Source organism: Hoplias malabaricus, chromosome 2, assembly GCF_029633855.1.
Source record: "Hoplias malabaricus isolate fHopMal1 chromosome 2, fHopMal1.hap1, whole genome shotgun sequence".
NCBI classification, from domain to species: Eukaryota; Metazoa; Chordata; class Actinopteri; order Characiformes; family Erythrinidae; genus Hoplias; species Hoplias malabaricus.
Window position 1 is genome coordinate 67,053,587 of NC_089801.1, and position 24,817 is coordinate 67,078,403.

General features: G+C 38.4%; 1 protein-coding gene across 1 annotated transcript in view; it reads left to right on the forward strand.

Annotated features, from left to right (window-relative positions):
• cnnm2b (cyclin and CBS domain divalent metal cation transport mediator 2b) overlaps positions 1-24,817 on the forward strand; it is a 34,432-nt gene that overhangs the window by 5,897 nt on the left and 3,718 nt on the right. The window contains exons 2-5 of the mRNA XM_066659716.1: positions 20,328-20,471; positions 21,048-21,185; positions 23,344-23,513; positions 24,572-24,665. Of these exons, the coding sequence (XP_066515813.1) occupies positions 20,328-20,471; positions 21,048-21,185; positions 23,344-23,513; positions 24,572-24,665 (546 nt within the window). The remainder of the gene's footprint in view (positions 1-20,327; positions 20,472-21,047; positions 21,186-23,343; positions 23,514-24,571; positions 24,666-24,817) is intronic.

The following is a 24,817-nucleotide window of genomic DNA, read 5'->3' on the forward strand; positions in this document are numbered from 1 at the left end:
AGCATGGAGTAGGATTCTCAACTAGTCAGACTTTAGAGCAAATCAATACATTGAAGCTATCATTTAATGAAGCTGATTAATAGCGCTTGTGAGCAAAATGTTTCCCTTGTTTATAAATACTGTTTTCGTGTTGTGTCTGTAGCGAACTGAGACAAAACATTACACGGTTCCAGGCTTAGCCTTGAGAATGAGCTTTGAGTTGTGAATTGCTTGTGACTTAGTGACTAGGACATGGGGCCATTACAATAATGTTAGAAACCTCTGTGTGTGTGTGTGTGTGTGTGCGCACCCCTGCCCTTTTCTTCAATTTTGGCCTGTCACCAGAAAGAACTCGCCATTGGCTGTCTGTATTCTAATGACTGATTAAGAGGGTGGGGGTCAAAGTTTCACGTCACGGTAGCCGTGGTCAGCGCACACACACACTCAGTTCAAAGTGCTTTGTATGGTAAGTCACTGTTAATTAATCTATCGCCTCTTGCAGAGCAATGCGGCCCTCCAGAGCGGGAACAAAACAGCACTTCCCACCAAGCACGCTCCTTGAAAAAGTGAAATCTGTTTCCACTCTGGTGTAGCCTTTTCAGTTAAAGTGATGGCTCAGCTAGACTTCGGAATTGCACAATATTTCCCAGAAAGTCATCATAGTTAATGACAAAGCTTTTGATCCAGAAAATAATTAATCAGCCAAGACATGTTGGGTGTATAATCGGGCTACAAGGCTAATGTAACTAACCAGTAATGCAAGCATACCTACTGCGCATCTTCATAAATCTTCTTCCACAAAATTCTAATGTACTGTTGAGTAATCTCAAACAGACCATTTTTTCCAGTACTGCGTGTGTGTGAAATGTATGGCCAAACATTCAGACTTTAGAATGCCTGCTACTGCTATTTAATTGAGGCTATACTTGTGTATGTTTACCATCTTGACATGAAGCTAAAGTTCCTGGATTGTTAGCCTCATCAGCCTCATCGATTTTCAGACTCCCAAATCTGGCAGATTAACTGTATATTTATTGTAAAGGGAAATAGTTATGACTTGATTTTTGTCCAAACTATTGCTTTAAGATTGTACTGTCTGTATTATATCGCTAGTGGTTAGAAATGAACCCAGCATGGACCACTGAGCCAAAAGTAAGAGTGAAAACTTTTAGTCTGAAAAAGAAAGGTCATCTCCTCTTCACGGCACTGACCCAAAAGAGAGTCCCCAGCGACTTGGAAGTGCGCTAATTGTTCCATTAGGAGTGTAACAGTGAGTTTGTCATACAGGAAATGACCACCTAGCAGCAGGTTGTGCATGTAATTAGTAAGTTGGAGTTTACGTTTTGGACCTGGCCCAAGGCTACGCCATGCACTCAAGCATAACGTGACGAGAGCTATTCCACTGACTCTACTCTTCAGTGGTTTGTAAATGAAAGTAGCTTTTCTCACTTATAAACAACGAGTTGTTTTTTTCTACTGCACACACTGCTGGAGGAGTGGCTTGGGGGCAAGCACGGATGCTACAAGTTTTAGTCTGATGTTGTCAAGAAGTTTCTCACCCTCTGTAAACCAGCAAATGAAGTTTATATTGTGTGAAAATTTTATGTCATTTGGACCAGTTAAAAAGGTCTTGTTAAATGCCTTAAAAGACACGGAGCTTAGAACTGCGTTTCTCCACAATCGTACACGTTCCCTTTCAGACTGGATTTTGAGGTGTGATAAATATCACTACAGAACTGAAAGCAAGAGTGCTCACAAGAATGAAAACTCTAATAAATGGGTGACCACAGTACATGCTGATGCTTCTGTTTTGAATGTAACGGATAAAAACTACTTTATGCTCTCTTACCGTTTTGGAGATTTGGCTGCCACATTCTACTACAAAAATGAGAAAATTAGTGCTTCACGGACGACTGTGCTAGTCATTACAGACTTAAATCGAGCTTTTATACTTGCTCCTTTCTTTAGTTCTAGAGGTCATTGTACTTCTGCTACACCAGCCAGAGCTACAGAAAGAAAGTGTATTTGGATCATTCATGTGTCTGAGGGGAGAGGGCTTTAAACTATGTTTACCCCTGTTGCTGGACTTATGTCTTCACCTGAATCTAGAGATTTGCTTCATTTTCAGTATTGTTATCAGTGCTTTGTGGCGGCTGCCTTGTCTGAGTTGGTGCCAGGTGAGATTTATTATCACCTGCAACTGGCTAATGAACTTCAGAGGCTTATTTCACAGAGGTTTCTCTCTCTCTCTCTCTCTCTCTCTCTCTCTACCCTTTTCCTCCTCCTCCCTCCCTCATTACATTCTCCTTTGGCCTCCTGAGTCCACTTGTGCTCTCTGCTTGCTCATCAGTTTGTCCCTGATATACTCTTATGCGGGGTCAAGTTCAGCATGACTCTTGGTCAGAAAGTTGAGGAGTCAGATGCTAGTTTCAGGATGTAGTAATAAAGATTTTGCACAAAGATTTTTTTTCATATGGCCTTCCACAGAAGTACACTTCAAAATTTATGCAATTAGTGTATTAAGCTGTTTAAAGGTGCACTCATGTTTACTTCTAAACATACAGTTTGCATATAAACACTATGACATTATGATTTGGAACATCTGAAAATTAGTCTAATTTCACAATATCCAAAGCCAAGTGTTGGCTAGAGGGGAATATATCTCCCAGCATTGGGTTTTCCCTAGAACAGTTATCTCTGGAGTGATGGGGCTCCATTTAATACTTCTGGGTGTTGTTAAACTTGTGCATTTGTGATCAAAACTAATCTTCCAACCCCCTTAATGTCCCGTTTATTAAATATTTTGGCTTATATGGTCATTGCTTAACAAACACTGATTTGGATTAAACATGAAAAATCTATACATGTGATATGAAATTGTAGATGAAATTGTAGGTCTTCATTGCCCTAAAACAACCCATTGTTCTTTCTGACAGGATTGATTTGGCTTTTCTTTGATTGATCTTGCACAACACTTTGTTACCATTACATCAGCACCTTTTGTCCCCAGTTCGTACATACGTGCAGCCTTCACTCTGATATGGCTGTGATGTCACAAGCTGACAGCCTTTGAACGTAGAGATTTTCTGATATTTAGCTAGAGCCCTAAAACTGTCAAGTCACTGCCATGTCTCATGTACACTGTCATGAACCCTAAGCTGTTACTTATCTTTTATATCATCTTTACAACACTGCGGAGTGAATCTCAGTACAAAGGCCTCACATAGACTGATAAAGTAGTAGCAGAGAACATTGTGAGACTCATCTCCCCTTGCGTAATAAACACCAAACAGCGTCTCTCATGCTACTGTGCTGTAAAAATTCTGCTATAGTTTTTAACTGTGCAGGTAAGAATTTTAACTAAGAAATTTTGCTCAGGAATAATCAAGTTAGCCGCACACCTAGCCAAAGGAGAATGCATTTTATTATAGTCCTCATGTTTCTTGAAAATCCGATGTCTGTTTAAACTAAGTGGCTCTTGGCCATGTTTCGTATGTTTTTGCACAACATTAGCATTAGCTTTTTTTGGATAGCATGCCTAGCCCTGATGTTAGCTTTTATGCCTCATGTAAGATTTTAAGCTTGTGTTGCATATTTTCCAGCAACACAAATTAAAAACAATTTTGCTAATAAGAACACTGTTGGATTAACACAAAAATTAACTTTCTGTGAGTTAGGTAGACTGGATTTGCAGGCTAGGTAGGCTTACATTGTGCACAATCAGTTTGGCTGATATATTGGAATATATATATATATTTACATTCATTAAAAAAGAGGCAGGGTAGTGGAGATTATTTTGTAAAATGTTTGGGTTGTACTGGGCTGTATGTTTTTCTTGTATCTAATGGAATTTTAATTAGCTGATTTTGCAAAGTTTGTGTCTCCAGTCTCAGAGCTAACGTGTGCTTTCTTGGCTTGATTTGCCACCCGGGAGACCCCCAGTTTATTCTTAGTATTCTGAGTTGAGAGTAGTGGTATTTTCTAAGAAAATTTTGACCTAATTTTAGGACCAAATTAAAATTTGTTTGGATATAGTATGTAAAACACTGTCCACAGTGACTATCCCAAACAAACTGATAAGAGAGATGAATGTTTATCAATCGTTATCATAATCTAATGATAAGGCTTAAAATTCAATGGTTTTTAAAACTTTATTTACTACAGTAACAAACTGCCTGACCCCTGGATTACTTAGTGATGGTTGTGGCTGGTTCAGTAAGTACTATAAAAGTATTATGTTGATTATGTACTGAAAATGGAAATAGATAATGGCACTGGTGAACTTATAAAAAACAGTCCGTCAAAGCAAAGCTGCGTTTAACTGAAAAAGTTGGACATCTTTTGGTGTCAGGCCTGTGAATTCCTATTTTTTTATACTGAAGAATAGGGCACTGTAAGAGAAAAAGCCTCAGCCTGAGTTCCTGCACGTATTGAACCATATCCCCTGTGCCCTAATGTAGGCCAATCTATGCTTAATTCAGACTCAACAACCTGCTTTCAAGTTCAATCACTAAAGTGAGAACTCACTTTTACCTCACCAACCCAGTTGTATGTTGTTTCTATATATACACAGTTTAGTAAGTATTAAAATTATCAATCTATATATTTATCAAAGACGTTTCCAGTGCATGTATTTACATACAATTTAGACCCCTACATTTAATCAATAAATCTACACAATCAAAAAAAAAAAGTCAATATATATGTGCAGTGGAATGGCACACAAAAATTCAATATATCGTCGCTGTCCAATTAAAAACATGCACCTCAATTTTTTGGGATATTTTGTTTGCTACATCATTTGAAAACAGCAGCAGTCCTTTACACTGTGTTAAAATTTCATGATGAATGGACCAATAGAAATTCTCCAAAATTACTGGGAATAAAATCTTTAACATTGAATTCCACTGGAAGGTTTTTTTCTTCTCCAGTAAAGTTACTATTATGGAAGATACCTTTTAATTGGACAGTGACGATATATAACATATTCTCGTGAATGTTTATTTTAGCTTCTTCCCCATGTTTTCTATTGGGTTTGAGTCTATTAATTTACCACCTTTCCAACACATTTATTCCCTGTGGAACCAAAAGTCTTCTTTACAATGTTGTTTTGGAGAATTGTTGTGCTAGAATGTGGTACATGGCTTCTTTCAACTATTTGGATTCTGCCAATGCCATTAGAAGAGAAGCAGTGCACACCACATTCCCTCCAACACCAATCCTTGACCAGTTAGCACAGGTGGGACAGTTCATTACATTTGAGCCTCCCTCCACAGGTCCCAGGTTTCAAACGCAATTCAAAATTATTTGAAAAAAAACATCTAGTAAGTTAAAAAACAAAACTTTAATTTGTGGTGTACTGAGGACTATGCTAAATCCATGTGAATGATGGGAAACGTAGGCGTGTTGTAATGCAACCTCCTGACTTTTCACACACTACCAATTAATCTTTAGCACTCATTGAAAAATGTTTTAGAAACACTATATGTGGTTGATACATGGCATCACTAAAGCCAGGCTAAGACTGGAAACTGAACAATGCGGTGAACGGGAGGTAGATCGAACATAGTTTCTTTAGCTGGTTTCATTGTTGTACTTATTCATTTGAAAGCAAATGCTTCTGACTTGGTCTTTAATACAGTAAGATCTCTAGTGCTGTTTTCAAACTATGTAAAAGTGAAGCTTTGTTTGAGCTTTTGCCTGGTAACCCTTGCTTATGCAGGGATTATGTGGCGTCATGTTGGCAAGAGCATGGCCAGTACCTTGAGTGGGATCTCCCCATTGAACGCTGCGGGACTCCACACTCAGAGCTTAGACTTCTCTCTCCTAAGTATGCAGAGTTTTCAGTACACAAGCTCCAGTTTGCAGGTGAACATAAAGAGCTAGAGGTTTTAGCATAACACATGAAACGAGATGTTAATTATGGTTATTATTATTTATTTTAATGAAAATGCTTATTTCTCCTTTTTTCTTTCCATAGTCATTCCAATAAGAAGCATTGGAGGCAAATAGCTCTATACTAAGGGCTTGGCTTTTTGAATGGCCTACATTCCTTGAATTCTGGTGCAACATGAAATGGCCTTAAAACCGATTAGTAAAACAACTCAGAAATGCGAATGGGACCCTTCATGCAAGTCTGTCTGATCTGGTGTTACTTGTCTTCCACCCCTTTTTCTCTCTTTGATCTGTTTCTTATTCTTTATGCCCTTTGGCGCTTTTTCATGCTTTCACGTTAGAGTTCTGTTTGTGTTTTTTGGTGTGTTGTGTATTTCTTTCCGCTGCAGATTACCGTACCAGTTCTAATGGTGTTAGTAGGAGTGCAGGTCAAATTAAGTGTTGAATCTTGGCTAATGGTTGTTCTTTTTTTTTTCTGTCATTATGCAATCAGATAATTTTCCAGTTCAGTCATCTGCTGCCCATGTTCACAGTAATTAAGCTGTTTTAGAAGTTGGCAACCAGTGGGAAAACAATTAATCAACAAACAAATGGAATCTTTTACTCTGCAGATTGGGTTTTTTGGCAGGCTCACAGCAAATAACCAGATTTGAAAAAAGCCTTAGCACTGTTTGTCTTTTGAACTTATGACTGAATGTGGGAGAGAGGTCTTAGTGTGAAGTACAAAACAGGATTCTCATTTTCTCATTTACGCTTTACGAGAGTTAACGTATTATGAGGAACAATGGAACTTAGGCAATAATTAAGCGAGATCAGAGTGGCTTTTCGGGATTTTAGGAATACAATAACGTCATGGAAAGACAAAACAACTGGAAAATGTCATACAGTTTTAACAAGTTCTGATTAAATAAGAAAACTTTGATGTAATGACATTAAATAAGAAACTAAGTTAAATTAACTCTTGCTATTACATATATAAATGATGAACAGGAATTCTGTACATTGCTTATTGGCACTTCTGCCACTTTACGGCTGGTCAGTTACGCATATATATGAATGGCGTTTCTTAAAATGACACAAGATTATATATTTAATTTTTGTTCTCAGCAGACTCCCTTATGACTTCAATTTTTTCCTATGTACCACTGCGGTGCCAGCAGAGGATTTATGTTTTATTTTCCAGCTCATTTTAAATGTAATTTTAAGTTTCATAACACAATCACAAATATATGTCCTGGTAAATGTAATGAGTATATGTCTCATCTTATCTTCTTATCCACCTCATCCATTTCAGGGGCACCTTATGAGTATTAGTTGTATTATATGTACTTTTGTAAAGATTGTTTTTACAAACAAAAGTGCAAGCAGATGCAGAAACCCGGAGAAACATATGCAAAGCTTGGAACACCTCACTTTAATTGATTTTCTAAGTGACATAGTTAAATGTTATATATAGGTGGTGTCACTGTCACTTAGTTCCTGGGTCCTGGGGTTGTGGGTTTGAGCCCCACTCCGCCTGTGAGGTGTTTGATGTGTTCTCCTTGTGTTCTCTTGGGTTTCCTCAATGTGCTCTGGTTTCCTACCAAAAACACACGTTGGAAGGTGGATTGGAAATCTCCATAGGAATGAGTGTGTGAGTCTGTATTGCTTCATGACAACATATGAGATAGAATTGTGAACCACTTAAATTGAACAATTTTTAATGCTATAATGTAAAGAATTTAGGTCTTTCACCGTCTACAGTTCATGTTATCGTGAAAAGATTCAGGAAGTCAAGGGAAATCTTCTAGTAAAGGCCAAGGGTGAAAACTGCTGCTGATGTATGACCACTGAAACCTCAGGCGGTGTTGTTTGAGATACCGTCTCATGCTACTGTGATGGACACAGCAATATGGGCTTGGGTGTACTCTGGAAAATCAGTCACTTAATGACAATGTTCACAATCATAATCAAAAACACTTTTTATAAAATTCAGGAGGTATTTCCTCACCTGTCTTCAGTCTGGTAACTAGTCCAATGTGTTTATGAAGCCCTAGTGTTAGTAAACAAGTAAAAAACCAAAGTAGCTCGGTCAGACATGCTAGGTTTCCTTCCTACTGAAGGCAGAAAAATGGCAAAGAGCCCTCCAAACATTTAAAGTCATAAAGAATGATGAGGATATTGCTTTATTCTTGCTTCTTAGGTGGGTAATATTGACATGTTTTTGTGGTTTCAGATTAATTAGGTAGGAACCTAAAAATTCCAGAGACACCTAACTGCATGAAGGTAAACAGACCAAAATGCTATAAAACTAAAGAGCTTACAAACAAGTTTATGTGGTAATCCAAACAGTGAATAAAAACTTACAGGCAAGTAAGTACAAACAACAGTTTTCCACCTTAAAAGACGCTGAGCTTCTGAATGTAAACGAACCAGAGAGAACTGCAGTTCCCAACAATCATATACATTTCCTTTAACTGTCTGTTGCTGCATCAAGAAATGCAACCTGAGACTATATTCTGCAGAAGGAAGCCATGTATTAATTTTGGTGCACAAACTGCCCACATTCTCTGGGCCCACAGTCATCTGTGATGGACTGACAAACAGCATCGGTGATGGCACTATCTGCAGATATGTGAAGTTGTAGCTGATGCAGAGGCTTATACTGGTCATTTGAAGAGACACCTCCAAGATATTCTTAGCTACCGATGCTCCGCCCACAAGTTTACGAAAAATCTGATACTTTCACTGCACTAACCAGGAACTAGACTTTCCCTAGAGAGTCTGGCAATGTGAGACTATCACCAAGATGACTCCACTATAACTAATCCTTCAGATATTTGATGGGTGCTTGATCACTCCTGGGAGTGCAGTTCCACTGCTCTACAGCTCATTGTGGCAGTCTTCTTACCCCTCTAAGCAATGTGAACTCTTGCAATTGGCTGCTGCTGAATTCATTACTCAGAAAGGTTGTCTGGATAGTTTGGGATTAAAATCTTACTTGTACTGTGCTGAAATTCTTTGAAAGTATAATTCTGTTTCTCTCACCTTCTTGTACTTTGGCATAATTAACGATTGAACAATTTCAGCACGACCCTTCTCCAGGCATTAGCTCTCCAACCACTCCTTATTTCTCCCACTCACTTTACAACACATTCAGGGGCAGGAGAACCCACTTGGGTTTTAAAAACTGCTCCTTTGGCATTCCCAAGCCCCAGAGCCTCAGTGCCATCTCCCCTCCAGCTCCACACATCTCCCCCCAACCCCACATTGTCCTTTTGCCCGTTTCCCTCAATGTTGTAAATTACAAGCGACACAAACCCCTGCCTAATGCTCTGGCATGGAAACCTTCCAACCAGAACCCTTTATTTTCAGACAGGCTGTGGGCTGGCATCATTGATTGTGGTCAAGCAAGCTCTCTCTCTCTCTCTCTCTCTCTCTCTCTCTCTCTCACTCTCACTCTCACTCTCTTTCTCTCCATCTTGCTCTCTCTTCCTACAGGAAAGACAGTCCTGCCAAACAGGCAGTTCTGAACGACTATAAAACACTTAACCAGAGTCTACTGAAGACATGGCTAAACTTGAATGACTCAATTTCAGCTGTTTTTCACGTGACCACTTACAGATGCCATCCTTAGACTGTATTGATAGTAAATGGCCGGCATACATTTATTTTATGTAAATACACCCCTGCTTTATTTTAAAATGTAACTGATATTTTTACTCTATCCGACTGTGTAAATTGGCTGCGTCATAAGTCATAAGTCATAAATCATTCTGTCTTTGAAAAGGTCATTTTATTAGGGAGGAAAAAACAGTAACAAAAAATTCCAAACATTGATTATTCCACTCATCATGAAATGCAGGCTGATGTTGTGAAATGTTGAATGATTAAACATATTGTGAGAGAATGTTAAATGATACTGTACGGCAGAGATGTATAAACGTAACTTTATGAAAATTAAAATTAAATTAAATGTAATTAATAATGAAAATTTAACAAATACATGAAGAAAAGCAGTGAATCTGCCCATTTTCAAAATTATTTATTTTAATTCATGAGTTATGTGCCATATTTTCTTCTTAGTTATTAGTCATCTCCAATGCCACCCCTCAAATAGTCCCTCTAGACTGAACCTTGCCACCAGCCTTGTGAGCGAGCATGTGCTTCCTCTGGGACATGTGAAGCTAACCCACTGTTTCTTTTCAAACTGCTTCTGATGTAGCACAACATAATAGCTTAACTCATCAAGGGAGAATTGAAACTGCACAGATCTGTTACATCAGCTGACAGACATCTGCTAGCTAGCACTGTTAACAGAAAGATGGGGGAGAAGAGGGGGCCATCATACCCACCCAGGGGGCAGAGCAAATTGTATTCAGCTTTAGATGGCTGACTAAATCCAAAGTGGTTTTCTGTTGGGTTTATAGCATACACGATGAGGCAGTAATGTAGATTCAGCATGGCCTACGTTAAGTCCCAGTGAGCTGCTTAGGTAGGCACTGACTGCATAGACAGCTGTTTAAGTAGACAGTGTTCTAACGGTCGTCTGTTTTTATGAGGCAGATTATTGGGACGCTGATGTAAACAAGGACTACTGACGTGCAGACCGACCAATTAAATGTTTACAGAGAAGGTTATCGACCAATAACGGTAGCTCTAGAGTCAGACCGTCCAATCCGAAGATTTTAGGCTACTTTACCACGCCCCCTTCTCACTCAAGCGAACCAATCGGAGTAGGGGAGGGCGGGACTAGTTTGTGAACGAAACGCTTCTCGAAGTTCTGTGTAAGCTCTAGAAAAACAAAATCCTGGACGTTTGTGAAATTCCGCCCAGACATTTTTTTTTAGTCTAAAAAGGAGGACATGTCCGGGCAAAAGAGGACGTCTGGTCACCCTATTTTAAAGCGATTTGAATTATTTTGACTCTGGGAGGAGAGCGAAATGGATGGGAGTTGTTCTTGCTTTGCATCCTGGGGTTGCCTTCACAGCTGATGAAGGCTTCAACGCTGCCTTAAAATTCGGCCAAATTAAGATATCTTAGTAGACTGCATAATGAGGTGTTTAAAAATTGGGACCGCCTACGTGCTACACACACTGTGACGTAAAATAGTCTCAGGTTAGACAGCTCACTAGGGTTTGGGACAGACCCATAGTCTATGTGTTCATTCTGTAGAGAGTGAGGGAATGGACAGTCATTTGAGGTTAGTTATGACTGGAATTACTAGCAAATTATAGTGATTGCAAAAGCAAGTTGTTTTACTCAATATTTTATTCATTAAATTGTAGTCACAAATTAAAATGGTTTGTTATTATTTTAAAGTTAAACTGTAATCAAAATAGATTTTTATTCCCTTGTTGTCTGTCTGATTATAAAGTAAGCATGTATATATTAAGAGCAATATAAACTTTATATAAAGACCTTTATTTTCTGTAATCTTTCATCAAAAGCAGTGGCTCCAAATCTTCATCATGATAATCAAAATATCTAAAAAAATGTATTATGTCACTGTGCATCTGTGGGCAGGGAAATAAAATTAAAACCTATAAAATCATGGCTCACTGTCCCCTCACTCCCTCCACACCCAGCAGACCCCCAGCCACCCCTCCACAACTCTTTCTGTTTTTTTCTGATTTTTCTTTCTGTTCAGTCGTGTGTTATTTAATATGCTTGTCATGCAACCTCCTTATTTTATTTGACTGCATCGTAAGATATATGCTTGCATAATAAAGTAATTGCATAGAAAGAAAGGATATAGTGAATGAAACAAGCACAACCAGTGCTTTTTCTGCTGTATATTTAGATACTGTGATTGATTGGGTCTGACATTGCTCTGGGCTTGTTTTGGCTGGAATTCAGAGTAGGGCTTTTGGTTTGAAAATAGCATTGACCAAAAAACACTTTGGTTTTCAGGTTATTCAGTCTCTTGTTCTGGGTGTCATTGCTAGCATAAAGGACCAGTAGCTAAAAGCTAATCTCACGTTTCTTTGATCTCAGCTAATCTGAGTGTTTGCACAACAGGATGAGTTGTTTTAAAAACAGCTGATTTTATTCTAATTTGCAGGGAATCAAAAGGCAATATTAGTTTGTGCCTACGGAGGAACAGTGTTCTTTTTGGATTGATTTCTGTAGGCTAATCCCTCTCACACAAAGCTCCACCTTAATTCAATCAACGATGGGCTGCTGTGAGAATAGATTTAGTTGATGCAACATGATTTGTAAATAAGCAGTGTTTTATAATCCTATGCGTCTCTGACTCTGAAGTCTTGGGTCTTTTGGTAAAAATTAATTTGTGTTTACCCAATACAGTCTATTTTGACTGTGTTCTTGCATACATCAGTATCTGTCTACGTTCTCAGGTTTTTGACCTAGATATTGGGTCTAGAAACCTAATTTCCACAAACACTGGGACTGTAAGTGAAATGCAAAATGATTACAGATCAAAGTTATTCATGTTTGTGTCATGAATATCGGAAAGTAGGCATGGGGGCTCCAGCAACATTCAGGAAAAGCACAGTGCTTCAAGTTTTGGTTGGAGTTACATCATTCTAGAGAGGATTGGGGGCTTTATTCCCCTTTAGCTCATGATTGTCATGGGCATGGTGAACATAGACTCATGTGCAGGTGCTCCAGAATGTTAGATTTCATTACAGGCATTTCAGTGTAATACAAGCTCTATGTGCACAACTGTGCTATTGCTGTGCTGACACTGAAACAGGTGTGAATATTGCTCACAAGGTTTTTAATCTCACACATGATCAGCTCTGATACCAATTCTGTAAAGCTGCTTTGTGACATCTGTTGGAAAAACATTATATAAATACTTTTTTGTTGTTGTTTTTGAAAAGTCTTTGTCATTTTATTTTTTCATGTCGCAGGGTCACAGGGTCAAATATTTCTGAATGTTTAAGAGCAAATAGCTCCACATACAGTATGTAGGGTCACGGCAGAGGTCACTGGCAGGCATATTTGTCTCAAAGATTTTATATAAATATCAGTTCCGTCCTACAAACTAGTCACGGGCTTCTCACAAAAACAGACTGTGGCTTACTGGGCGATTTCCCATCGTCCCCTCAACGATGTCTCGGTATTTGTCAGAGCTAAAATATTTACTGAGGGGGTTAATCAATGTCTGTCTCAGACAGTGGCCCCCACAGCCTTACGCTGCCTATTTATAGTTAGAATTACGCTATGGAAAAATATGACAAACTGCATTCCAGAAATAAAGCTGGGAATGGTGGAAAAGAGCAAGTGGGGAGTCTCTAAAGGGATGAGGAAGAGAGGGGGCATTTCTCAGGGCTGAGGTGCTATCTCACATCTTCTTTGTTTTCACTGTTTATGTCACACATATAAGCACATAAACACACAGGTGTGTTAAACAATGTTGCTGTCACAAGCAGTAGTCATGGGTACCTTATTGATTCAATTAAAAAGTGTAGGAGTTTTATTTGAGAAGAACAATAATCACAAGGATGATGATGATGTTGGTGATGATGATGCCAATGAATGATACAAATGCTACTCCAACAGCAAATGCAGTGTCTAATTTCTGAGAAGTGCTATTGATTTCTAGTTAAGAAGGAATAACAAGCACAATATGATCATTTTGAAGTAATGAGATAATATAATGGCTCCCCCGATACATTACAAATAGTAAATTCTTGTGTCGTGTTTCTTTGCTGAGTCACGTTCTGCCCTCAGAGCTCAGTTAATACTTAAGAATTGGGTAAATATAGTAGTTCAGCAGTATTTAAACATTGAACATAAACATTGAACCACTTTAAATATTACTCAGCACCTAAAACATTAAAAACCTTTATGTATAACGTCTAAAATGCCAGCATTGTGTGAGTGTTTGCCCTGAGTTGGTTAAGGGTTAGGGTTTGAGGCAAGCATCATGGAAAACCTCATGTTTTGTGTTTGCTTACTGCTCTCTTTAAGACAGATAATTTTCCATCAATGTCCATTAATATCCTGGAGGCCTTGAGGGTGGTCCCAACTACCCTTCCATTCCTCTTAAGAAAGATGTACATGTAATTTTAGCAGCCCAGGGCTATAAATAAGCACAGCATATTATTCATGGATTTAAGTCGCTGTCTTTTTGCGCTTGGGCCATTCATTCATTCATTCATTTGGTTTGAAGGCACATATTTTGCAGTTATTGTGGACATTTTACAAAAGTAAATGCCATAAGAATAGAGGTCTGTGTGTGAGTTTACTGCCTCATGAGGCAAAACCTGTACATCTTTATTTCGTGTGGTTTCCAAAGAAATGTGATTAGCTACCAGGGGTCACCCCAGCTCCTCCTTAATGTGATTTGTTGATTGGTTTTAGGTTGTCAAGCTTGCATAATATTTGGTCATTTTTGTATCTGACACTATAGGAATTAGGAGAAGCTGGCTGTATTTTCATGGAGACAAGTCATATTGATCATCTGCGCGTTTAGCTCCAAGCTACACTGCTGCTAGCTTTACCAGGAATGTTGTGACATTGTTTACAAAGCCAAAAGTCTCTGTTAAGGAAAATAGCTTATCTGTCTGTCTGTGTCCAAGCCCGTTTGAGCCAATTCTGTTCAATGTAGTTGTAAAAATTATTCGGTACATGTTATTTGAAGTGAAGAGTCATACAAGTGTGTGGAAGATTTTAGAAATACCACTGACTAGAATGAGTTTCAATATTTTGTATTATTTTTCTTTAGCTACTAAAAATCGTTTGCTCTATAACTTACGAGGCCCACTGAGGTCAGTCCTTGGAAAGATAGCTGAACTCTGGTATCCTAAGACCACTCAAAATGCATCACCTTGTTGCTTGATTTGTCACAGCTGTCAATTGTAATTTTGGAAAAAGAAGTTGGGTAGTAAAGCGTTAGCAAAACCTGCTCAAAATTAATAATAATTCTGAATAGTTCTGAATTAGCATGCTTTTGCTTCTCCCAAAATGACGAGGATGCATATGTTCATATGGAGATCAAAATGCCACTTCAGATAAGCTGCTACCAGAGCTATTATTGGGCATTTAACATTTAGTAAGGATGTGCAAACATTTAACCATTTTTAAACTTTTTCAAGATGTCTTTTTAGGAAAGCTAACATGATTAGCTAGCTCAACGCTCAAAACAGTACAGTATTAGACATGACATTTATATGTTTCTTAGTAAATATCTCTGTAACTCTAGGGTGACCATTTCTGAGATTTCAAAAAAGAGGACACATGGGGCAGGTTGGCAGCACAAATTCTTCCTTAACCACGCAACTATACTGGTGAAATTTAATACACAAGCGGATACTCGTTAACAAGATAAAAAACAAATGCCTTTTTTCAACATTTGGGCCAAACGAAAAATAATAAAATTATATTTTCGTAATTTATTGACAGTTTATTATCATTAAAACCTGTTATAACGTCAAAACTGAAGTCTTTTATTAAAGCGACTTGTTTACACCAGAAATTTCATGATCATAACAGAAACTGACGAGTTTAACTTTAACGTTTTTTTTTTTATTTATTATTATACTAAAAGCAAGCACCACATTTTATCAACCAGAAGTAATACAGACTTGATAAATTATCCAAAAAAGTGCAAAAAGTGAAAGGCCGTGTGACACAGAAACGCTTCCAAATACGAAGAGACTAAATTTCCTTAACAACTTTCAACACATTTCCGTTCGAGGCTCCAGTAAAACACTGATGTGGAGCGGAGCTCGGCTGAAAGTGATGTAAACACGGCAAGGTGCGCGCGGCAAAGTGTGTCCCATTTCTCTGACCCCTTGAACCCTTGATCCACGTGCGCCCCTTTTCCTCACCTAAAACAACGTCATCGAAGTGCACGCTTCAAGAAAGGGATTAGGGCTTTTTGTAAGAATTGGGACAGAGGGAACACTGTGGACGGCAAAATACCGGACAGTTTTGGAATCCCGGCCGGACGCATTTTTTAGGTCCCGAAAAGAGGACGCCTGGTCACACTGTGTAACTCTGACAAAGTTAATGTTACCTTAGATCCAGTAAAAACCTGTACTGGGAAATCCAAAATATTTTTTGTTTCAGGCATGAAATTAAACCTTGTTAATCAGATATGTCTGAATTTTTGTTTTCCAGCAGAATTTTGTTTACTTTTTTCCTTAAATAATTCCATAATAGGTTTAATAATGCATTAATATGTTTGTTCTGAAATGTTTTGATAAATGACAAGGAATCATACCCTCATGTGGCTAAGAAACTGTTAAGTGCAAATATGAATAACATATGAAGCTCTTGAAAGCCTTTACTGTCGGGTCCAGGTAGTAAAGCTTTCAACAGCTTTTGTGTTAGATTAAGCTTAGTCTTGGAGCTGAAGTCTTGGACCCAGGTTCCAGGCCGGGATTGTAAAATGACTGGCTGGTATGATGTTATAGCTGCAACCGATGATGCACCTGACAGGTATTGTGTCATACCGGCCTACCAATTTTAAAGGCCAGAATTTGAAGACCTCGGTCTTACAGGGTGTTGGGTTTACAGAACCAGGACTGAGCTGCTCTGTAATATTGTGCCATGAGATAAAGTTTGCTCTAGGTCTTCAAATCCAGCTCTTGAATGCTTGATTTGGTAATTTTTCGTTTGTAAAATCTTGAAACACCTGAAGGACTGTACTAAGCCTCCACCAGCCAGTCTAACATTCTTTACATTCACATCTTTCTGTCTTCTGTCTAGATTAAAACAGAAGTGGCATAGAGCTTCAGCCCAGTTCTGTCAATAAACAGCAATATTATGAAAATCTGTTCTGAACTAGTAATCTGATATTTAACCAAAATGTTTGTGCAACTGCTTTGTGATGGCTACACATCCTTTTACACCCATGGTGTTGAGATGTTTTCTCACAGATGAAGGATGAACAAAAACAACTGAATTTATTTATTTTTTTGCTGCTATTGTTGGTACATGATTTTCTCCTTTCTCTTAAAGATGAATGCTTTAAGCAGTGTTTGATTTCAGTGATGACTATTTGGGTTCTCTGTCAGGTCTTTAATGGTTGATAGAGGTCCCATTTCCTCTAGGTTGATAAAAAAGTTATTAGACTGGTATTTTCCCTTGACGTTCCACATTCTTCAGAATTATACATTAAAAGATGGTGAAACTAATTGTCATTTTGGATAGAAGGCATGGTTTCTAAATGGTGGTATGCACAGTACTGTAGAACCATGTCATAACATGGATAAAACAATCCACATTGATTTCCACTCACATTAAAGCTATAAAGTCATTGTTTTAAACAGTTTCTGTGCAATAAGAACTCGAAGTCTCATCACGCCTAGTTTCAGCTGCATGCACGGAACTTGCTGAGAAAGCTGTGCTTTTGGATAAGCTGATTTCCCCAGTTTAATAAAGAGTTAATATAGTGAAGGCGGTGAGATCTCGGTCTTTATTCGCTGCACTCTAGGGAACCTCACAGAAAAACATGTGAAGCAAACATGTTTTTATTACGAATGTGTGCCGAATGTTCACGCTTTAGTAGTTCTTTAGTCATGTGATTTAAAATGTCCCCTGTCACTTGACCCTTACTCTTTTCCCGCAGCGATCAGAGTGACCAGTATGGCTTGGAACTGACCGTTAGCTGACCGATCTTGTGCGAGAGCTTTGTCCTGAAGTTGTTTACAAACAACTGCCACAAAACAAGCTTCCGAGGGATCACTCAGTCTCTCAATAGGTCCAAGTAGAAATCTTTTGTTTGTTGATTTCTGACTGTTGGTGTATTACATTGAAACAGTAGGGATTAAAAATACTCTGAACGTGCAGGGTTTCAAATTGTGTAATGGAAGGTTTCTGTTGTTTACACAATCATGGAGCGCTGCAGTTTCTGAATCCTCTGTAAATACTTGATAAGTAACAAGTCCAAAAAGCATTCAACACTCAGGTAAAGACGATTCGGCATTTGGAGAAATATTGCTTAAACAGTATTTTTATGTCGTGTCAGGCTTATTTATACATCCAAAGAACAATTACAGCACTGTGAAATTTACTGTAGATCATGCCCAAGCACAATATTATTGCTTATAGTATGACAGCCACCAGGTAAATAAAGAGCTAAATTGAAGCCAAATTTACTGTAAATTATTGTAATTATACATTACATTACAACAGCAGAGTAGAATATAGTGTGATGCAGTGTATCACTCTATTTACTATTGTATCATTCCATTTTTATACTTTTCATTCAAAAAAGTACGTTATTCATTTTAAGGAGATGATCTGATTACATTTGGCCTGAGATAAAGCACTTGTGTAAGGAAGAGAAAATGTAGAATGAAAGTTAATGATTTTATAATTTATCCACCAAAGTCCTTCTACTGTGAAAATAAAACTCAGAAAAGAAGAACATGTACAAGTCAAACAAAGAAGCTGTTGGTTTATTCTGAAAAATGGACTGGCCATCCCAGAGTCCAGACCTCAGCATCACGGAAGGTGTTTGGGTGTCACTTGGAATTCAGGAGCAAAAAAAATTTAACTAATTCTTTTGGAGGTGTGAAGAAATATCCTGCAGATTTCTTAAAAAACTGAAAGCCAGTCTCCTGTCAAGAATGGAAACTGTAAACAAAAATAAGCATCAACACACAAAATACTGACCAGTGGATATTGTATTCGGTTGTTGAAGCTTTGGTGTAATTTTTCTCTTCTGTATAACATTATTTCTAATTTTATTCCCTAATAAAATATCAAAATCTATAAAGAAAATGAAGAATATCTTTGCATTCAAAAATATGTGTATTTGAATTTAGTTTGCTTATGTCAAATGTATGAATAAAACTTTGCTTTATATTACTGTAATGTAATGTAAGAACTGGTTTTGAGATCAATGCTGGAATGCTACAAGTAGCCGTTAGCACACACTAACCTTTACTAACGTGGGTTTGTTGTCACTGCTTTTGCTGCAAGTGCATCCTGCTTCCTACTATTTCAACAAATGGCCATCTGCATGTAAACGGCCAGCTCTGAGACAGATCAGGTCACCCAGCAGTGGCTTTGGTGAGAATACAGCCCAAGTGGAATGGAAACTTCATTTCAGGGCTAATATTAGCCTGGCCCTCCGGAAAATTCCTTTTAAATGATCACAAGCTGAGAAAAGACAAAGTATTTGTTTAGCATTTTGCTTTGACAGTATTTGAAGTTTTTTCTCTTTTTCTTTTTTCTCTCTTTGATTGGAGATTGGTCTTAGGAAAGGGACAGAAGGCATTTTATTTGGAAGATTAGCAAATGTCATTGTCTGTGGTCTGTTTTGCTTTTTCTTGTCATTTTGTTGGGTATTTGTGGTTTAATGGATGTCTGGTTTTGTACATACTGTGCAGTCTACAATGAATTGTGCAGTGTTAATTAATATGATGAAGTGTTTTATTTGTAATGACAAAATATAGAAGATACAGTGTAATTTTGATGCTGGTTTGTGGCACTCCCTATAAATGGTGAAAAACAGGGTGTTCAAGTGTGTACCTGTCCTTGTTACTGAAGCAGTGGTTATGAAAATGGATTGAAATGTTTTGTAGATGAATATGAATGGGTTTGAACTCAAGACACTCTCGGCCAGAGACAAAACACAGCAATGTTTGGGGAAACAGGGTCAGACTCTTGAACTTGGTAGCAAGAGAATGGCGTGATGCCAGGGGTGCTGTAATACACATTGACACGAGACAGTCTGACTTCCAGCATGAAACATAAATATACCTTACAGTTGAACGTGAGAAATAATTTAAATATTATTCAAAGATTAACAGCCAAACTACAGTATATAATTAGGGGATTGAGGGACAGGTGTATGTGTAATATTGAGTTCCCAGATAGCAGATGCATTTGAGACCAATCTGTGCCACATTTGGCGCTAACTGCTCATGGGCCAGATGTGTCACCTGGTCGATATAAGGTTGACCTGTGGCTGAGCTGAAGCAGCCAAACTCGCACAGTCAATGCTGTTATTCAAGGCCAGATGTGGGCCATAAGAGAACTGCAGACGTGGGCCACATTTGGTCCGAACTTTCATTGCTATCTGGGTTATATTGAGGTAAATGCTGAACCAATTTTAATATAGCTAATATAGCATATGTTCACGCTGACTAGCTCAACCAGTAACATGTTTACACGCAAGAAAATTCATCCAAGCTGCAAATTAGCTTTTCTTTCTTTTTTTAATCTAGTTAGCGTGGCTCTATCTAGGCCAGTCACAGTTATTACATAATTGCCTGATCGCAGTTATTGGAGCTGACAGCAATTCTTTTCCAGTAATTCACATTCACACTACAGTATATCTGGACTCTAAGAAATGATTAAGCAGTTGTTCAGGTTTTAGATCCTATACAGATGTACACCTGACATTATGATAGATTTTGAAGTGTTAAATGCTACACATTGACTGTTGTATTTACAAATGTCAGAATAACCGTGTACTGTACTGTAATAATGTACTGTAAGCCGCTGTTGTCATGTCAAACATAGTCTGTTGTGCTTTTCCTCAGGTAAATCCCACCTCGCAATAGTTCAGAGAGTCAACAATGAGGGGGAAGGAGATCCTTTTTACGAGGTGCTTGGGATTGTCACCCTTGAGGATGTTATAGAAGAAATAATCAAATCTGAAATTTTGGACGAGACAGATTTATACAGTAAGTTTATTCATGTTAAATAGTTCAAACATTGTGTTTCAGTACGTTGTAGGGCTATATTATAATTGTTTAATATTTTAACCAGGACTTTCTGTATAAAGGACTTTTTCTTAACAGATGTCTAGTCCCCCTCTGTACAATAATATTCTAAATGTGAAGTATAATATAATGCTGTTAGAAAAAACCTTGTATCTTCAGAATGGTGACTTTCCAGGTGAAGGACATAACCTTAACTTTTTACAAACTTTTCTAAAAGTAATTTACTGTTGGTTCATTCATGAAGAAATGTTGTCTTGATGTAAACAGCTAACAGCATTTTGTAAATAAAAAAACAACAACAAATGAAGATACAAGATTTTACCCTGACAGCGGTGATATGAAATAATGAATTCATCTGTAAATACAATCTTTGTCTTTTCTGTTTGGTCAGCAAAGTCAGTTATTACTATGACCTCTATGTAAAATCTGTTTTTGAATATTTAGACCAAGATCAGGATGTTTTTGTCCATAACTAGAACCAGGAATTTCACTAAAATCCTTTCCCCTTTTTTCCTCTCGCCCCAACTTCCCCGTTAGCTGACAACAAAACAAAAAAGAAAATCACCCATCGAGAGAGGAAGCAGGATTTCTCGGCCTTCAAGTCTACAGACAATGAAATGAAGGTTAAAATATCACCTCAGCTTCTACTGGCTACTCTGCGTTTCCTAGCAACAGGCAAGTGTGCTGCGTTGCTGCTTGGTTTCCCCCAGTGTGCTTTGTGACTTAGCGTCTTACCTAAGACCAGCTTTGTGTTTTCTCCTGTAACAGTTAAAGTTAGGGTTTGGATAGAGACAGCTGGTCTTAAACTGATGTAAATACACTACACACAGGCCTCTAGACCAGGGTAACATAGGAAATCACAAGCTAGTGACAACATAAGAGCCTAGCAGCATTTTTATACGTCTGTGCTGTGTAGCAGGTTTACAGTTTTAGTTTACAGCAACAAAAGAAAAATGTATTCTGGTACTAACTTTACAGGCCACCTGCTTTTCAAATAAAAGTTTTAGTATGTATTGTGTATCCCTTTCCTATTCTGGGATACTAGATATTGGGACATTGCTGTGAGAATTTGTTTACATTTATATACAAGGTCAGCTACTGATGTTGGGTGTTCAAGATCTCATTGTTCAAGCTCAGTGCTGGGGACATTTAAATCCTTGTAGTTGACCCCTTGGCATTGGACATGGTAAACATATGGTGCTTTTCCACTGCATGGTACCTACATGACTTTACTTGACTCTGCACGTCTCTTTTGCATTTCCACTGGCCAAATCTGGTACCTGGCCCCCTGGAACCGGGTAGGTCTTCAGTCTCAGCTCACTCCGGGTTCTAGCTGTGCAGAGTTGGTACTAAATAGTGATGTGTAAACACTGCAGAGCGCTCATTGGCCAGAGAGACATGTCAATCACCACAAAATGCAGAGCTCATTCAAATCCAGCACAAACTCGCTCCTTGTAAAATCCCTTCTGTTACAGAAGCTTCACTTTAATTTTTTATCGGACTCACAACAGCAGCTCATAACTTTACCTCAAGGTGTTCTGAAGAGGTTTATATGCTCATTGGGCCATTAGCTGACAAAAAGTTTCAGTGAAAGCTGAACATGCAACAATTAAAACTGATCTGTGTGAATTGGGGCGCAGAGTTGTGTTCGGTCCAATAATTAAACAGCACCTAACTTTACTGCCACCATTGTTGTGGTTTTCAAAGCCAGCGATTCCTAGAGACGGGATTTTGCAATGTCACCGGCTCCATTTCGCAGGTGAGTCCTGCCAGTGGAAAAGCAACAAGCTTTAAGCATGCCGAGCCATGTCAAGTTGAGTCTAATCGTGTAGAGCCGGACTCATGCGGTGGATGCGGGCATCCTTTGGTTAATTTCAATGGAGATTATATATAAGCTTTGTGCACAGCTGAACAACATGAGATTTTTCCACAGTGTGCACTTTAATATAACTGAATGTATACTCGGTCAGGAGTTTCTACCAAGTTTTGGACATATAGTGTACGCTGTCTAAGGAACCTCTGAGGATATTACTGGAATCAGTTGTTACACTTCATCTTTCTTTGATTGACAGCTGGATTTTTAAAAATTAATTAATTAATTTTTTGGTAGAATTCCCATTAAATCCTTGCACTAGGATTTTGGTCAGAACCTTGCCCTTTCAGCTAAATGCTAATCATTGTTTAACAGCGGCCCAATGCTATTAAAGGACTCTCGTCAAGGAGGGACAAGCTGCCAGGTGACACAGATACTGTAAACAGAGCTAAGCCAGTGATAAAAAGGTCCCATTGGGTCATGGATTAGTGGACATACTCATTTAATTTTCCAGGATAAAGGCATAGCATATGTACAAAACATGATACACTGAGCATCAATATGCAATTATTATATATGGCTGCAAGTGATCAGTAACTGATGAACATATATTGCTCTGCTGTTCTCTGGTTACAATTACCCATTATATGGGTTTAGTAATAGTTGCTGAGTTGAATCTGGTGTATTAAACCAGCATTTGAAATCAGCGCCAAATCTTACACTAATGACTACTTACAGATGCTATTTTCTCAAATGATTTTTAATTATCATAAAGACTTTAGCAATTATTGTGAAAGCTGAGTTTTAAAGGGCTGAAATTTTTGCAATCCAATATTATATGTAATTCAATAAAAACATATATAAAAATAAGGATTCAAAGTCTTTAGACTGTCCCAAAGCACCAGTCTTCTTGCATGGCTTTTAACATTGGATTGTATTAAATTTGAACTGTGAGGGAAGATAATGTGTTCATCACCATCATTACCAACATCATCGCTTGTCTCTATTACTGCTCCTCAGAGGTGGAACCATTTGGCCTGTCTCAGATGTCAGAGAAGATCCTTCTGAGGTTGCTGAAGCACCCCAACGTCATCCTGGAGCTCAAAGTCAACGAGAAGAACAAGAAGGCCCCAGATAATTACCTCTACGTCCGCAACAAGCCCGTGGACTTCTTTGTCCTCATCCTGCAGGTCAGTGTCTCTCGAGTCCATCTGGCTCCTTGTGTTTGTTTGGTTGGTCAGTCTGTCCTCAGCACTGAAAGAGAGAGAGGAGCGGGAACTGTTAGCTGTACACAGCTAACCAGCAGGGATTTTCTCAAGTATTAGACATGGCCAGTGTGAAGGCTGAACTCTCTGTGCAGGAAGGAGGTCTTAGTGGTGACACACATTTCATTGCGGGAAGTGTGGGTCAGAGTGGTACTTAAAAGCTTGTTTTTGACTCTCTTTGTTTTGCAAGTTACTGAACAGCAGTCACACACACACTATAGGATTACATTCCACCACTTAGAGATGGGACAGTTTTCTTCTATGTGTACAATAGAGGTGGCATTGCATCACTTATATATATATATATATATTTGGTTTTTACAGTGTATTTACCATACTGCAGGGTAGGAAACCAGAACTATGTTTATCATTATTTATGTAAATTACATTATTGCTGCTCTTAGTTTTGACTACACAATTTGATTCGTTGACAAGCTTTCAGTGGTGTTGTTGTGATTTACAACACTTATTTTTGCCCTGTGTCTGCAACCAGATGTTTTTCTGAGCATATAATTAATATTATTAGTAGTAACTGGAGAACACTGAAGACCTACACATTTTGTTTCATAGAGAGCAGTATTAGTCTTTTTTAAAGAAACACTATGTAATATTTTTACAGTAAAACGTCACTGACCTGTACTAGGAAGAACAGGGCCTCTGTTGTTGCTACTCTGAGCTCAGCACAGCAGAAACCACACTCTGTAACTTTTGGAGGAGGGTAACAAGACCACCCCCCTCCTTCCCTGCACTACCACATTGATTTCAATACAGTGCTCAAATACTTACCTATTGTTCCTTTAACTAAATTTAGTGTTGGTCCATTTTAACGAGTTATTGTGATGCATATTGTATTAAAGTGAAAATGTTTTTAATTACACAGGCTTTAAGTTTCACTTTGCCATACGACTCACCCCAAGTCCTTGATTTTCAGGATTTTTAGAGATTACAGGTGTTCATTCTATTCACTTTCTCGTCACCCACAGGGAAAAGTGGAGGTGGAGGCAGGGAAGGATGGGATGAAGTTTGAAGCTGGAGCCTTTTCGTCGTATGGGGTGCTGGCCCTCACTGCTTCTCCAGGTAAATGGCCTTTCACTCACCCCTTATGGTCTGATCAGTTGGTTGCAGCTGGACTTAGTTTATTATCTTTCCCTGCGAAGTATGTGTCAGAGGCTGTGGTTTAGGGTTTGTGCTGGAGAGGACAGAGCTATAGCTTGCGGTTGCTGTTAGGA